General features: G+C 39.5%; 1 protein-coding gene and 1 pseudogene across 3 annotated transcripts; both read left to right on the top strand.

The window, feature by feature from the left end:
* Positions 1–470: 470 nt before the first annotated feature.
* Positions 471–4,732, top strand: LOC111797360 (protein NRT1/ PTR FAMILY 5.10-like; annotated as a pseudogene). The gene is made up of 4 exons (XR_015421505.1): positions 471–797; positions 862–1,079; positions 2,797–3,344; positions 3,789–4,732. The product of XR_015421505.1 is annotated as a protein NRT1/ PTR FAMILY 5.10-like (transcript).
* Positions 4,733–5,306: 574 nt separating this feature from the next.
* Positions 5,307–9,556, top strand: LOC111797137 (protein NRT1/ PTR FAMILY 5.10). Of its 2 annotated transcripts, none has more exons than XM_087124943.1 (4): positions 5,307–5,596; positions 5,736–5,887; positions 7,301–7,812; positions 8,616–9,556. In XM_087124943.1, the coding sequence occupies exons 1-4, from the start codon at positions 5,482–5,484 to the stop codon at positions 9,418–9,420; spliced, it is 1,584 nt and encodes a 527-aa protein (XP_086981069.1). In that variant the 5' UTR covers positions 5,307–5,481; the 3' UTR covers positions 9,421–9,556. The 2 variants fall into 2 exon arrangements, with proteins under 2 accessions (XP_086981069.1, XP_023535819.2); XM_023680051.2 differs by having other exon boundaries at positions 5,670–5,887.
* Positions 9,557–13,844: the final 4,288 nt, after the last annotated feature.

Raw genomic sequence — 13,844 nt, 5'->3', positions numbered from 1 at the left:
TCAACCGTATAGCAATTTATTCCAGATTTGCGAGCAGTTTGTTCCTAGGTATCATGGTTCAACATAAATGGTATGTACAATTAGAAATAAGTATAACATTTCTCTCTATTATCTCTTGCTTCCCATTCTTAATATTTGCTCACGGCTCTTATTCTCAAGTATCAATCTTGATCCTTGCTCTCGGTACTCACTCTCTACTTTTGCTCAACCATCTGACTCATGCTATGAACACTCACTTCTGCTATTGGCTTGCACTCCATGAATAATTACTCTCGATCTTGACTCTGTTTAAGTTGTTGAAAATTATTGAGAGGAGTAGTCCACGTTCACTGATTAAGAGGAGAATCATGAGGTTATAAATAAGGAACATCATCATTATTTGTACGAGATCGTTTGAGAAAATAAGATGAGACCTCTAAAACTATCTTAAAATTAAATTGGTTTAAAAGATTGGCGGGAGATTGTGTTATTGGTCAGTTTTGGCATAAAAAACGTAGCAAGCAACCTCCTTCAATTTGTTTAATCCTGCTACTCACATTAACTAATCACACGCTAACATCGTGGCCGATACAATAATTTCATACGGATCATGATGCAATGAACTGGTAATAAAACTTCTTCCGGATTCAGAAATGGAGTCATCAGTCCAATTTTGCGATCGGTTCTGCCTCCACACTCCGACGCCAAAATGGAGGCTCCTTTGTTGGATGAGACGGTGGAGGGTGCTGTCGATTACAATGGCTGCCCAGTCCGCAGATCCCAATTCGGCGGCTGGAGATCCGCCTCCTTCATCATAGGTTCGCCTCTTCTCTTTCCTCTCTTTTCCGATCCAATTTCTTTATCCTCTCCCGTTCTGATTAGGAGTGGAGGTTGCCGAGAGATTCGCCTATTACGGAATCGCCTCCAACCTGATTAACTTCTTAACGGACGAGCTCCGCCTGTCCACGGCCGCAGCAGCGCAGAATGTCAATGTCTGGTCCGGAGTCGCCATGATGCTACCTCTACTCGGAGCTTTTCTGGCCGATTCCTTCCTCGGACGATACCGCACTATCGCTCTTTCCTCGGCCCTTTACATTCTGGTTCCTCCACTACTTTATTCTCCCTTCTTCTTTTACTTTACTTTACCATTTTTACTAAATTATGCAAGTTATTGGCTAGAGCTCTGGTAATTCAGGATTGTTTTAGTTCCTGCAAGGCAAGGCGATTTTGATTTCACACAAAATTGTATAGCCGAAACAAACTTGAAATTGACGAATAGTTTTCCTTCACTCCATATTCTTCAGAAATTCTTCTTAACTGTGTGCATGTGGTTGGTCTTGAGTGAATCATTCCCTCCAAGGGTCCAATCCATTCCAGTCGAGTTGAAATTTTGATACATCTTTCACGGCTTTGGTGTTGTCTGCGGATAATTTCTGATATAGCTTTAGAAAAGGCTGAATTCTGAGATCTGTTAGTTTGTATATCTATATATTTATATATATATACACACATACGGCTGAGGGATTAGCACTTTTAATGTTTTTGTCTTGTTTCCACATAATAAAACCCTATTTCCTCATATTATCTAGTCTTTTACGCGTATTCTGGTATAAGGGCACCTTCTCTATATCCGACTCATATTCAGTTGAGGTTTTCAGTTTCTTACTAAAACTTTTTTTTTTCTCCTTTCTATCTAGAACTAAGTTTTGTTGAATAGAGTGATTTTTCTTGGAGATTCTTACTTTTCTTTAGTTCAAGATCACCCAGTTCCTTCTACTTTCCTTCCTTTCTTGGAAATTCGATTGCTTTTTTGGTTTCTTTGTTGTCATGGAAACTATTTGGAACCACGAATCTCACAATGGTACGATGTTGTCCACTTTGAGGATAGGCTCTCATGGCTTTGCTTTTTGGTTTCCCAAAAGACTTCATACGAATGAAGATAGCGTTACTTACTTATAAACCCATGGTCGTCCTTATAAACCCATGGTCGTCCTTATAAACCCATGGTCGTCCTTATAAACCCATGGTCGTCCTTATAAACCCATGGTCGTCCTTATAAACCCATGGTCGTCCTTATAAACCCATGGTCGTCCTTATAAACCCATGGTCGTCCTTATAAACCCATGGTCGTCCTTATAAACCCATGGTCGTCCTTATAAACCCATGGTCGTCCTTATAAACCCATGGTCGTCCTTATAAACCCATGGTCGTCCTTATAAACCCATGGTCGTCCTTATAAACCCATGGTCGTCCTTATAAACCCATGGTCGTCCTTATAAACCCATGGTCGTCCTTATAAACCCATGGTCGTCCTTATAAACCCATGGTCGTCCTTATAAACCCATGGTCGTCCTTATAAACCCATGGTCGTCCTTATAAACCCATGGTCGTCCTTATAAACCCATGGTCGTCCTTATAAACCCATGGTCGTCCTTATAAACCCATGATCGTCCTCTTAATTAGTTAGTGTAGGACTACTTTTCTCAATAATGCTCAACTGAATCTGGTATGACATAGTTAAGGTACCTTGAAGATCATCTAGATCACGGTTTCCACCGAATTACCCAAGTGACTCTCACTGTAATCTGTTGGCTCAATCCCTTATGAATTCATCCTCTGAACCATTTTACTTGAGCAAATACATTTCCTTTGCTGCATATTCGCCTTTCATAAGCATTGTTGTTGAATTTTCCTCTGAATATTAGCCATAAAATTGAATTTCACATTTGGTTTAAGCTGGTAGAGCACTTATTCATGTAGACCAGGCTTAAAAGTAATGTGATGTCTGTTTCTTTTATTTTTTTGCGTGGAATTCAGGGACTTGGATTGTTGACTGTGTCTGCAACATTACCTTATTCCAGCACTTCTGCCTGCCAACAGACAGAAAACCGTGTACCATGTTCCCCCAGTCTCGTCCACGTAGTTTTATTTTTCTTCTCCTTATATATTGTGGCATTTGCTCAAGGGGGACATAAGCCTTGCGTCCAAGCTTTCGGAGCCGATCAATTTGATGGACAACATCCAGAAGAGAGCAAAGCTAAAAGCTCTTTCTTTAATTGGTGGTACTTTGGTATCGCTGTGGCCACTTTTGCAACATTTATTACAGTGAGCTATGTGCAAGATAACCTTAGCTGGAGTCTTGGGTTTGGAATTCCTTGTATTGCTATGGTTTTTGCACTGCTAGTCTTCTTGCTTGGAACTAAGACATACAGGTACAGTAGCGAAGGAGATGTGGAAAACCCATTTGTGAGGATTGGACGTGTGTTTGTCATGGCAGTACGAAATTGGCGAGTAATATCTTCAGAAATAGCTCATGAAGAGGAAATCCTTGGCCTTTTACCGCACCATAGCTCTCAACAGTTCAGGTAAATCAGAGGACTAAAAGAAGGGTAAACACTATTCATAGTAAAAAGCTAGTTGAGGAATATAGGGTAGGTATTTATAGTAAGTGGTTATATGTTAAAGCTATATATATTTATTTAGTGAATGTTTTCTCTCTGGTTTTTCGTATTTTCTGTACATATATATACCCCTTAGTAAGTGGTTTGAAGATCTACTTTTGTTTATCTAGACATTTTCTCTCTATACTAAACATTTTCTCTCTATCCCTTAGTAAGTGGTTTGAAGATGTAATTTTGTTCATCTAGGCATTTTCTCTCTGTTCTTTGTGTTCATCTAGATTGAGCGTGTGCATTGTTGTTCTTTGTGTTAATCTAGATCGAGTGTGTGTTATTGTGCAGTCCTAACATCATTTTATATTGTATGCATTATCGTAACCCTTTTCTTTACTGGATTCTATAATTTGGTAGGTTCCTAGACAAAGCTTTGATTGTACCTAATAGTTTGAAGGAAGACGGTCATGCTTGTACTATCAGTGAAGTTGAGGAAGCAAAATCATTAGTAGGGCTTGCCCCCATATGGGTTACATGCTTAGCATATGGTATTGTATTCTCTCAGTCATCAACTTTCTTCACAAAACAAGGAGTCACAATGGACAGATCAATAGTTCCTGGATTTGAAGTACCTGCTGCTTCACTTCAATCCTTTATCAGTCTGTCCATTGGCATTTCCATCCTAATATACGATCGCATAATCATTCCGATTGCGAGACGTTTCACCGGGAAACCTTCTGGAATTACAATGCTACAGAGAATCGGATTTGGGATGATATTATCTGCTCTTTCCATGGTCATTGCTGCATTAGTCGAGGTGAAAAGGCTCAAAACAGCTCAAGAATATGGTTTAGTTGATATGCCAAAGGCGACTATTCCTCTGAGTATATGGTGGCTGGTTCCTCAATATCTACTTTTTGGAATTTCTGATGCTTTCACAATGGTTGGGTTGCAAGAGTTTTTCTATGACCAGGTTCCAAGTGGATTGAGAAGCATCGGTCTTTCTATTAAGCAGTGGGGATGGCAAAGAAAGCTGGTTTGATAATAATCTGAACAAAGCTCATCTTGATTACTTCTACTGGTTGCTTGTTGGGCTTAGTGCTATTGGGTTTTCTGCTTTCTCATGTTTTGCAAGAACATACATCTACACTAAGGGGAATACCACTTGAACACAACTGTTTCGCTAGAATTGTAATTTAAAAGCTGTTTATTGAAATCGTCTATCGAGTAAGATAACCTGGCTTAGGTTGCCTGTTTATACGTGTTTTCCATCCTTTGCAAGAACAGGAGGAATACTGTTTATACCTGGCTTAGCTTACATTTAGAATAGGAGGAATACTGTTTTTACGTGTTGGAGCATTGTAATTTAAAGCATTGTAATTTAAAGCTCGGAGATTGGATAGGCATTATTGTAATATAGCTAACTAGATCAATCATGAACTTTCACAACTCACTCAAGCTGATATGATATCGTCTATGTTGAGCATATGAAGTTTATTGTCTATCTTGAGCATATGAACTTTCACACTGATATGATATTGTTTACTTTCACACTGATATGATATGGTCTATCTTGAGCATAAGCTCTAGTGACTTTGATTTTGGTTACCCAAATGATCTCGTACTAATGAAGATTATTTCTCCTTTATAATCAAAAGGGCTTGGTACCAAAAGGCCTTATACCAATGGAGATTATCCGTCTCGTACCAATGAAGATTATTCGTCCTTTATAATCGATGTATTCCTTACTTATAAACACATGTTCTTCCTCTTAATTAGTCAACGTGGAACTCCCTCTCAATAATCCAACACCCTCTCCCATACTTCTCTCCCCGACCTCTTACAAAAAGTAAATCTTGAAATGTCAGTTGTAATCTCATTTTATCTTGAGATCTCTTTTCCACCTGTGAGCATGAGCCTAATATCTTCTTAGAAATCCCACCCCCAACACTTTTGTGGTGAATCAAAGTCTTAGTCGTTCAATTCCAACACAAATGGAGGGTTTGGAGAAGGCGACAATACAAATAGTTGGTAACCCTTTTCAAGTCCGACGGCTCTCCAATCGAATTCATACTGTTACTGTGGCTGCTGTTCTTCTGTTCTTCCAACCATGGACCACACAGCTCCGCTGCTCAGCCACACCGTCGACGGCGCCGTCGATTATAAAGGTCGCCCACTTCTCAGATCCTCCTCCGGCACATGGAGCTCCGCCTCTTTCATTATAGGTAAACCAAATCCCTAATTATCTCATCTCCTCCACCTCCTTCATCGATTCATTCTCCTTGTTGACCATTTCAGGGATGGAGGTTGCCGAGAGATTTGCTTTCTATGGAATCGGCGCCAACCTCATAACTTACTTGACAGGACCGCTCCACATTTCCATGGTGGCGGCGGCCGAGATTGTCAATGTCTGGTCTGGTACCTCCATGCTCCTCACTCTCTTTGGAGCCTTTATTGCTGATTCCTTCTTTGGACGATACCGTACCATTGTTTTTGCATCTGCTTCTTACCTTTTGGTATCTCTCTTTTTCTCTGATCATCCGTTCTCTTTTTGATTTGCTAATGTTTGTGAAATTGAAATTGAGTAGCTGAGGGCAATGTTTTCTTTGTTCTTGGTTGGCTTCTGATTGGATGTTCTGTTCTGATCCAATTGTTGTTTGGATATGCCACTCGTGGTTTGGGTATGGAGGTGCTGCTTATTTATAGGTTATTCGATTGTTATAGATAGTAAAACTATAGATGAAAAATGGTCATATCCGGTAGATATTTATATATATTAGATGGTTATATATGGTAAAGTTATACGTAGTAAACTGAAACCATATATATATATTCCATGAGACAGTTCATGTTCTTTTTGCATTCTCTTTATTCTTTGTAGTTGGAGAGGAAACGAAACACTTTTATAAGGGCGTGGAAACCTCTCCCTAATAGACGCATTGAAAACCCAAAAGGGAAAACCCAAATAGGACAATATCTACTGACGGTGAACCTCTCTCTAATAGACGCATTGAAAACTCAAAAGGGAAAACCCAAATAGGACAATATCTACTGACGGTGGACTTAGGCTGTTACAAATGGTACCAGAGCTAGTCACCAAACAGTGCTAGACACTAGTTGGAGTAGGGCTAGACCCTCTCCATAGTAAACGGTGGGCTTGGGCTAGACCCTCTCCATAGTAAACGGTGGGCTTGGGCTGTTACAAATGGTATCAGAGCCAGTCACCAAACGGTGCGAGGCATTGGTATCAGAGCCAGTCACCAAACGGTGCGAGTCATTGGTATCAGAGCCAGTCACCAAACGGTGCGAGTCATTGGTATCAGAGCCAGTCACCAAACGGTGCGAGTCATTGGTATCAGAGCCAGTCACCAAACGGTGCGAGTCATTGGTATCAGAGCCAGTCACCAAACGGTGCGAGTCATTGGTATCAGAGCCAGTCACCAAATGGTGCGAGTCATTGGTATCAGAGCCAGTCACCAAATGGTGCGAGTCATTGGTATCAGAGCCAGTCACCAAATGGTGCGAGGCATTGGTATCAAAGCTAGTCACCAAACGATGTGAGGCATTAGTATCAGAGCTAGTCACGAAATGGTGCGAGGCACTTATTGGAGTAGTGAACGGTGGGCTTGAGCTGTTACAAATAGTATTTGTAATAGTATTTTTATACGTACCTGAAGTCATCAATATAAATTTTAGTCAATATTCCAACTTACATTTTCTCTCCTGTTCTTTGTATGCATCTAGGTTGAGTGTGTGTGTTGTTATGCGATCCTAACACTTGTTCCCTTAAACTTGGAAGAGTGTGTTCGTTGTTGTGCGATCCTAACACTTGTTTTGCATTTTCTCTCTCCTGTTCTTTATGTTCATCTAGATTGAGTGTGTGCGTTGTTGTGCGAACTTAACACTTGTTCCGTGGAAATTTTGAACAGGGACTGGGGTTGTTGGTTCTGTCTACGGCAAACTCCTCGATCTGCGCTGTCCCTGACAAATCCACGACCTGTTCAGCTCCCAAGCTTCAGCTCGTTTTATTCTTCGCATCTCTGTGTCTAATTGGGATAGCACAGGGTGGGCACAGGCCCTGCGTGCAGGCTTTTGGGGCCGATCAGTTCGATGACCAAAATCCTCAAGAGGCCAAATTCAAGAGCTCCTTCTTTAATTGGTGGTATTTTGGTGCCTGCTCAGGAATCGTAGTAGCCATTCCAACTATAGCATATGCACAAGAGAATCTTAGTTGGAGTGTTGGATTTGGAATTCCTTCTGCTGCAATGCTCACTGGTTTCATTGTTTTCCTTCTTGGTACCAAGACGTATCGGTTTACCGTCAAGCAATCAGATAAGAGCCCGTTTATGAGAGTTGTTCGAGTGTTCGTGGCTTCTATTAGGAATTGGAGAGCTTCTCCCTCAACGATCGGCAAAGATTTGTCACATTCTCAACAATTCAAGTAAGAATGCTGCAATATCCATTGTTTTCTCCTTCTTATTGACACTTATAAGTTCCGGTTGAGGATTGTTGGGAGGGAGTCCCACGTTGGTGAGGGGAAGATCATGAGTTTATAAGTAAGGAATACTATCTCCATTGGTGTGAAGGGGGAAACCGAGAGCTTATGCTCAAAGTGGACAATATGATACCATTGTGGAGGTTTGTGATTCTTAACATGGTATCAGAGTTATACCCTTAACTTAGTCATGTCAATAGAATCCTCAAATGTCGAACAAAGAAGTTGTGAGCCTCAAAGGTGTAGTCAAAAGTGACTCAAGTATCGAACAAATGGTGTACTTTGTTTGAGGGCTCTAGAGGAGTCGAGCCTCGATTAAGGGGAGGATGTTCGAGGGCTCAATAGACCTTAGGGGAGGCTCTATGTTGTACTTTGTTTGAGAGAAGACTCTAGAGAAGGAGTCGAGCCTCAATTAAGGAGAGGATGTTTGAGGGCTTCATAGGCCTCAGGGGAGGCTCTATGGTGTACTTTGTTTGGGAGAAGACCCCAAAGAAGGAGTCGAGCCTTAATTAAGGAGAGGATGTTCGAGGGCTTCATAGACCTCAGGGGAGGCTATATCGTGTACTTTGTTCGACGGGAGGATTGTTGAGGATTGTTGGGAGGGAGTCTCACATTGGTTAATTAAGGGAGAAATCATGGGTTTATAAATAAGGAATACTATCTCTATTGCTACGAGGCTTTTTGGGAAACCAAAGCAAAGCCATTGTGGAGGTTTGTGATTCCTAACCGTTCCTTCTTTGGTGTGACAGATATCTCAACAAAGCTTGCATCGTTCCCATCGATTCAAACCAAAATGCAACGGCGTGTAGCATAAGCGAGGTTGAAGAAGCAAAGGCAATTCTCCGAATTCTTCTAATATGGCCTACACTTATCATGTTCACCATTGTGTTCTCACAAGATGCCACCTTCTTCACCAAACAAGCAGCAACATTAGACCGAACAATTTCATCAGGTTTCACCGTTCCCGCCGCGTCACTCGAGGCGATCATTTCCTTTACAATCGTCATCTTCATCGTGGTCTATGATCTCGTCTTCGTTCCCATTGCCAAAACAGTAACAGGAAACTCATCTGGCATAACAACATTACAAAGAATCGGATCCGGGATGATCATATCAACTATCTCTATGGTGGTTGCATCCCTGGTCGAGAAAAAACGTTTGAAAACCACCCTCGAACACGGTCTGATCGATAGACCGGACATGACAATTCCAATGAAGTTCTGGTGGTTGGTTCCTCAATATGTGTTGAATGGTTTGGCTGATGTGTTTACAGTGGTCGGGCTTCAAGAGTTTTGCTATGATCAAGTGGCTAGGGATTTGAAAAGTGTTGGACCTGCCATTTTCATCAGTATCCTTGGAATGGGTAGCATTTTAAGTAGCCTTTTGATATCAATTATTGATTCAGCTACTAAAGGCAATGGGCATCTGAGCTGGTTTCCCGACAACCTTAATAAGGCTCATCTTGATTACTTTTACCTGCTACTGGCTGCCCTTAGTGTTCTTAGCTTCATTGCCTTCCTTTTTGTTGCCAAATCCCACGTTTATAACAGGTGACCCTGACTTCCCATCTTTTTGGAGCTAAATTATTCCAAATTTTAAGGTTGTAAATATGAAAAGTTTGTACTTGAAAAGCAACATATAGATGATATACTTTAGGCTAGGTCGGTCGGTTGAATGATTGTTGGATGTCGGTTGAATGATTGTTGGATATAAATTGTGTTCTTTTTTAAAAAATTAGCCGTGCATATTATTCTTATACATCTTAACAAAACCTAAGAATGTTTTTCTCTTCAATTAATGTGGTATCTCACAATTCACCTGCCTTCGATGCTCAGTGTCACGGTCATGCTCGTTCAAGGCGTGTTGCTCATGGCCGCATGCCCATGACAAGCCAACCCCTTTTATGTCTTTCCGTTCTAGTGTTTTCCTTTTGTATTTCTAGGGAGTATGACGTTTCAAAAAAATCATGTCTAGGCCTGCCAGACATAAAATGCTTCAGAATGTACTAGGGGATGTGACTAGTTGTCAACTTCTCCCTGCTCAAGGTTACATACTGTGAGCCATTGTTGTTACTCTTTTGCTTGCTTATATAACGTCTCTTTCAAAAATCTCTCTGCCCTTGTTTTCTAAAACTTTCTTTTAAACCGAGTCCAGAGGCTTGAGCGTACGTCGCTTGACCGTAGGCAACGTAAGAACCAATTGGCTTAGCTCACTTTTCGTTGGAAAGTGAGTGTCGCACAATCGTAAGTCCGCTGCCATCAAGAGTGCGAGTGTGACACTCAACGTCCTTGCTGACTCACTGCCTAGTGTTTAGCTCTGATACCATTTGTAATAGTCCACAGATGTCCTCCTCTTCGGGCTTTCCCTTTCGGGCTTTCCCCCAAGATTTTTTAAACGCATTTTCTAGGGATTTTAGACCCATCTTCTTTATAAAGAATGTTTTATTCTCCTCTTCAACAGATATGAGATCTCACAAGGAGACTCTCACAAGCCTTGGTTTGTGTTCGAGTCATAGCTAGGAAGATTTTGTGAAAAAATAGGAGATTCAATCGAAGTAAATGAAACGTTCATCCCCAACGTATGAAATTGATGCTTGCCTAGTGAGTTCTATGTGCACAAAAGTGATGCACATCCCAAGCATTAGAAGTCAGGTCGTCCCATTTTCGTAGAACAAAGATTTCTTAAACACAAAATTAATAAAATTTATAGTTGAATTAACTTTATAATATAAAAAAAATTAATTTTTAAAATGGATTACCATATACTTTTGTTACTTCAACTAATTTGAAAATAATTTCATTTTTTATTTTAATATGCTAACTTAAACTTAAAATAAACTAGCATTCAAACTTAAGGTGGGCGGGTTATAGACTAAGTTGAGAACGCTTAAAGATAATCTGGCGTAAGCTGCACTATTTGGACTAGTTTTCTGTGTTCTCGACTCTCTTGAAACTGTTTTTGACCTTATTGGAGGAATTTAAGGTCAGTGTGATCCCTAATTGCTCAACTTAAATTAGGAAGTAGTTGATAATTTAGGTAAACTAAATTCGTTAATATGTTCGGATACGGTATCGTGGGTTATATAGGTTGAATTGTTTTATAAGGAGTGTCTCAAACCAACTTGGGATTATTAAGTAACTCTAGCTCATGCCAACCAAGTAAGTGGCTCCATTATTGGCTTGGTTGGATGAACTGTATTATGTATGATGACATGTGTCCTGTGGCCCTTGCACGTGTCATATGTATGATTGATATGTTATGCAATTGTATGTTATGCTATGTTATGCCATGTAAACATAATTCATAGACTTGTTATGTTATAGATAAATAGAGGTTTGTCTTACATCATACATTATGTCATGATTATAAGTTATGGAAATCTCATGCATATTTGTGTGTCATGTGTATCAAGATACTTCCCCAATATGATGAGTACGGACACATACGTTACGATTTATGATTTTCGACATTTATATTTGCCATAACGTTATGCAGGCCCTTTACCTTTGTGATGTTCGACAAGAATCCATTAGCAAATCTCGAACGCCTAGGCCATGTACAAAAAAGTACTACACATTCAACATCGCTCGGACCGGAAAGCTCCCTAAGTCCATGATATGATATGGTAAAAGGATAGGTTCATCCATCTTGCATGTGTGTGCATTTTTTGACTCTAATAGTGAGGTTACTTACTGAATATTTTAAGCGTAGGCCATGCATAGAGAAGTACTACACATTCAGCATCCCTCGGATCGGAAAGCTCCCTAAGTCCGTGATATGATATGTTAAAAGGATAGATCCATCCATGTTGCATGCGTGTGCATTTTTTTACTCTAATAGTGGGGTTCCTTACTGAGTATTTTAAGTGTACCATGTATAGAGAAGTACTACACATTCAACATCGCTCGGACTGGAAAGCTCCTTAAGTCCATGATATGATATGTTAAAAGAATAGGTCCATCCATGTTGCATGTGTGTGCATTTTTTAACTCTAATAGTGGGGTTACTTACTGAGTATTTCTTAAAATACTCAAGTCACGTGTTACTCTTACCGTTCAAATAAAGGTAAGACACCCTTATACGAATGACAACGACATCACGATGAATGCCATGGAACCAGTGTTAGGCTAATGAATATTTTATTTATTTGTAGCCTTTAAGTTACGGGCATTATTTTTATTCTTCAAATGATGGTAAAACCATCACATCATTTATTTTACTTCGAACGTTTAAGTCATGACATCGTTTATAAACTATTTTAAATAAATGTTTCCGAACTTAACAGTCATGTCATGCATGTAGTAGCAACTTTATTGCAGTAGAAAAACAGGGTCGGGAATGAAAAAGAATAGACTTAGATGGGGGAAGGGATAGGAGGCACTAAAAGGGAATGAAAGTGGAGACCCAAATTAAAAGCAAAAGGTTGTTGTGAACATGAATGTTAATGCTTTACTTCTTTCTTTCTTTGTTTCCTTAATTTTACCCTAAATAATACAAACATTTCTATGTTCTTTACAAATACTATAAAGCTTACTCAATCTTAACCCTCTTAACTTCTCCACGCGCCCTTCTTCGCGACTGTACTACACCCCCATTTTCCTCATTAATTATTTTATTCAATTTTAAAAAGCTCATTTTTAATATTTTTACTTTTATATTTAGGTTTAATAAATCATGATCATTATTATTATTTCATTCTTTTTTATTTTAATTTGAAATTTTCCACGTGGAAACTATGTATTTTTTATTTTTGGAGAAAATTAATTTATAAGAGAAGAAAATGGAAATTTTAATGTGACTGATTTGAAGGGAAATTATCTGAAATTTTTAAATATTAATTTGACGGTTAAATATGAATTTAATTTATATTTTTATAAACTTTTTATTGTTTTTTTTTGTAGACCTATTAATTTTAAAAATTAAATTATTAGGACTAAAATTTGTAATTTAATATTTTAAAAAATTATTGAATGGGTAAAAACAAACGTGTTAGATACAAAATTAAAAATTTAGGTATATATTAACGTAAAATTGACATCTGAGACTTATCACAGTCAATCGCACTTTTGATGGTAGTGGACTTGCAATTATGCAACACTCACTTTCCAGCAACAAGTGAGTTAATTCGTTCTTGCGTCACCTACGGCCAAGCGACGTATTGTAACGACCCAGATCCACCGCTAGCAGATATTGTCCTCTTTGGGCTTTCCCTTTCGGGCTTCCCCTCAAGGCTTTAAAACGAGTCTCGGAGCCCAAAAAGAAATCGAACGATGTGTCAGCCTTCTCGCTGTTCCCCGAAGGGGGGTAGACACGAGACGGTGTGCCAGTAAGGACGCTGGGCCACAAAGGGTGGTGGATTTTGGGGCGGCCCCACATCGATTGGAGGAAGAAAAGAGTGGCAGCGAGGACGCTGGGCCCCGAAGGGGGGGTGGATTGTGATGTCCCACATTGATTGGGGAGGAGAACTAATCACCATTTATAATGGTGTGGAAACCTTCCCCTAGCAGACGCGTTTTAAAGCCTTGAGGGGAAGCCCGAAAGGGAAAGCCCAAAGAGAACAATATCTGCTAGTGGTAGATCTGGGGCGCTACACGTATGCTTGAGTCTCGGGCTCGGCTTTTCTCGTATTTGAAAGATTGAAATTGGTATTATAGGTGATGCAAGCAAAAGGACAACAACGACGCCTTACGGCATATAACTATCGAGTAGACATAATTTAAACCTAATTTATAATTTAGATAAAAATATTAATTATAGTCATGAATAAAATTAATAGTTAACTAAATAAATTGTAAATTGAACCTATAAGCTATCATTGTTTATGAATCTAGTGAGCCTATAACCTAATAAGCTACATTTAAATAAATAATAATGGAAATGGTTAAAATTACATATAAATGCACTCTTAATATTTCAGTTTAGTCAACCATCTCCCCTAATTTTACATAAAAGTTTAAACCATTAAACTTTTTAATCAT

This window comes from Cucurbita pepo, chromosome 6 (genome assembly GCF_057944985.1).
Source record: "Cucurbita pepo subsp. pepo isolate OVF chromosome 6, ASM5794498v1, whole genome shotgun sequence".
Taxonomy (NCBI): domain Eukaryota; kingdom Viridiplantae; phylum Streptophyta; class Magnoliopsida; order Cucurbitales; family Cucurbitaceae; genus Cucurbita; species Cucurbita pepo.
The sequence above is the reverse complement of the archived record's forward strand: the minus strand, read 5'-3'. Positions and strand labels throughout refer to the sequence as shown.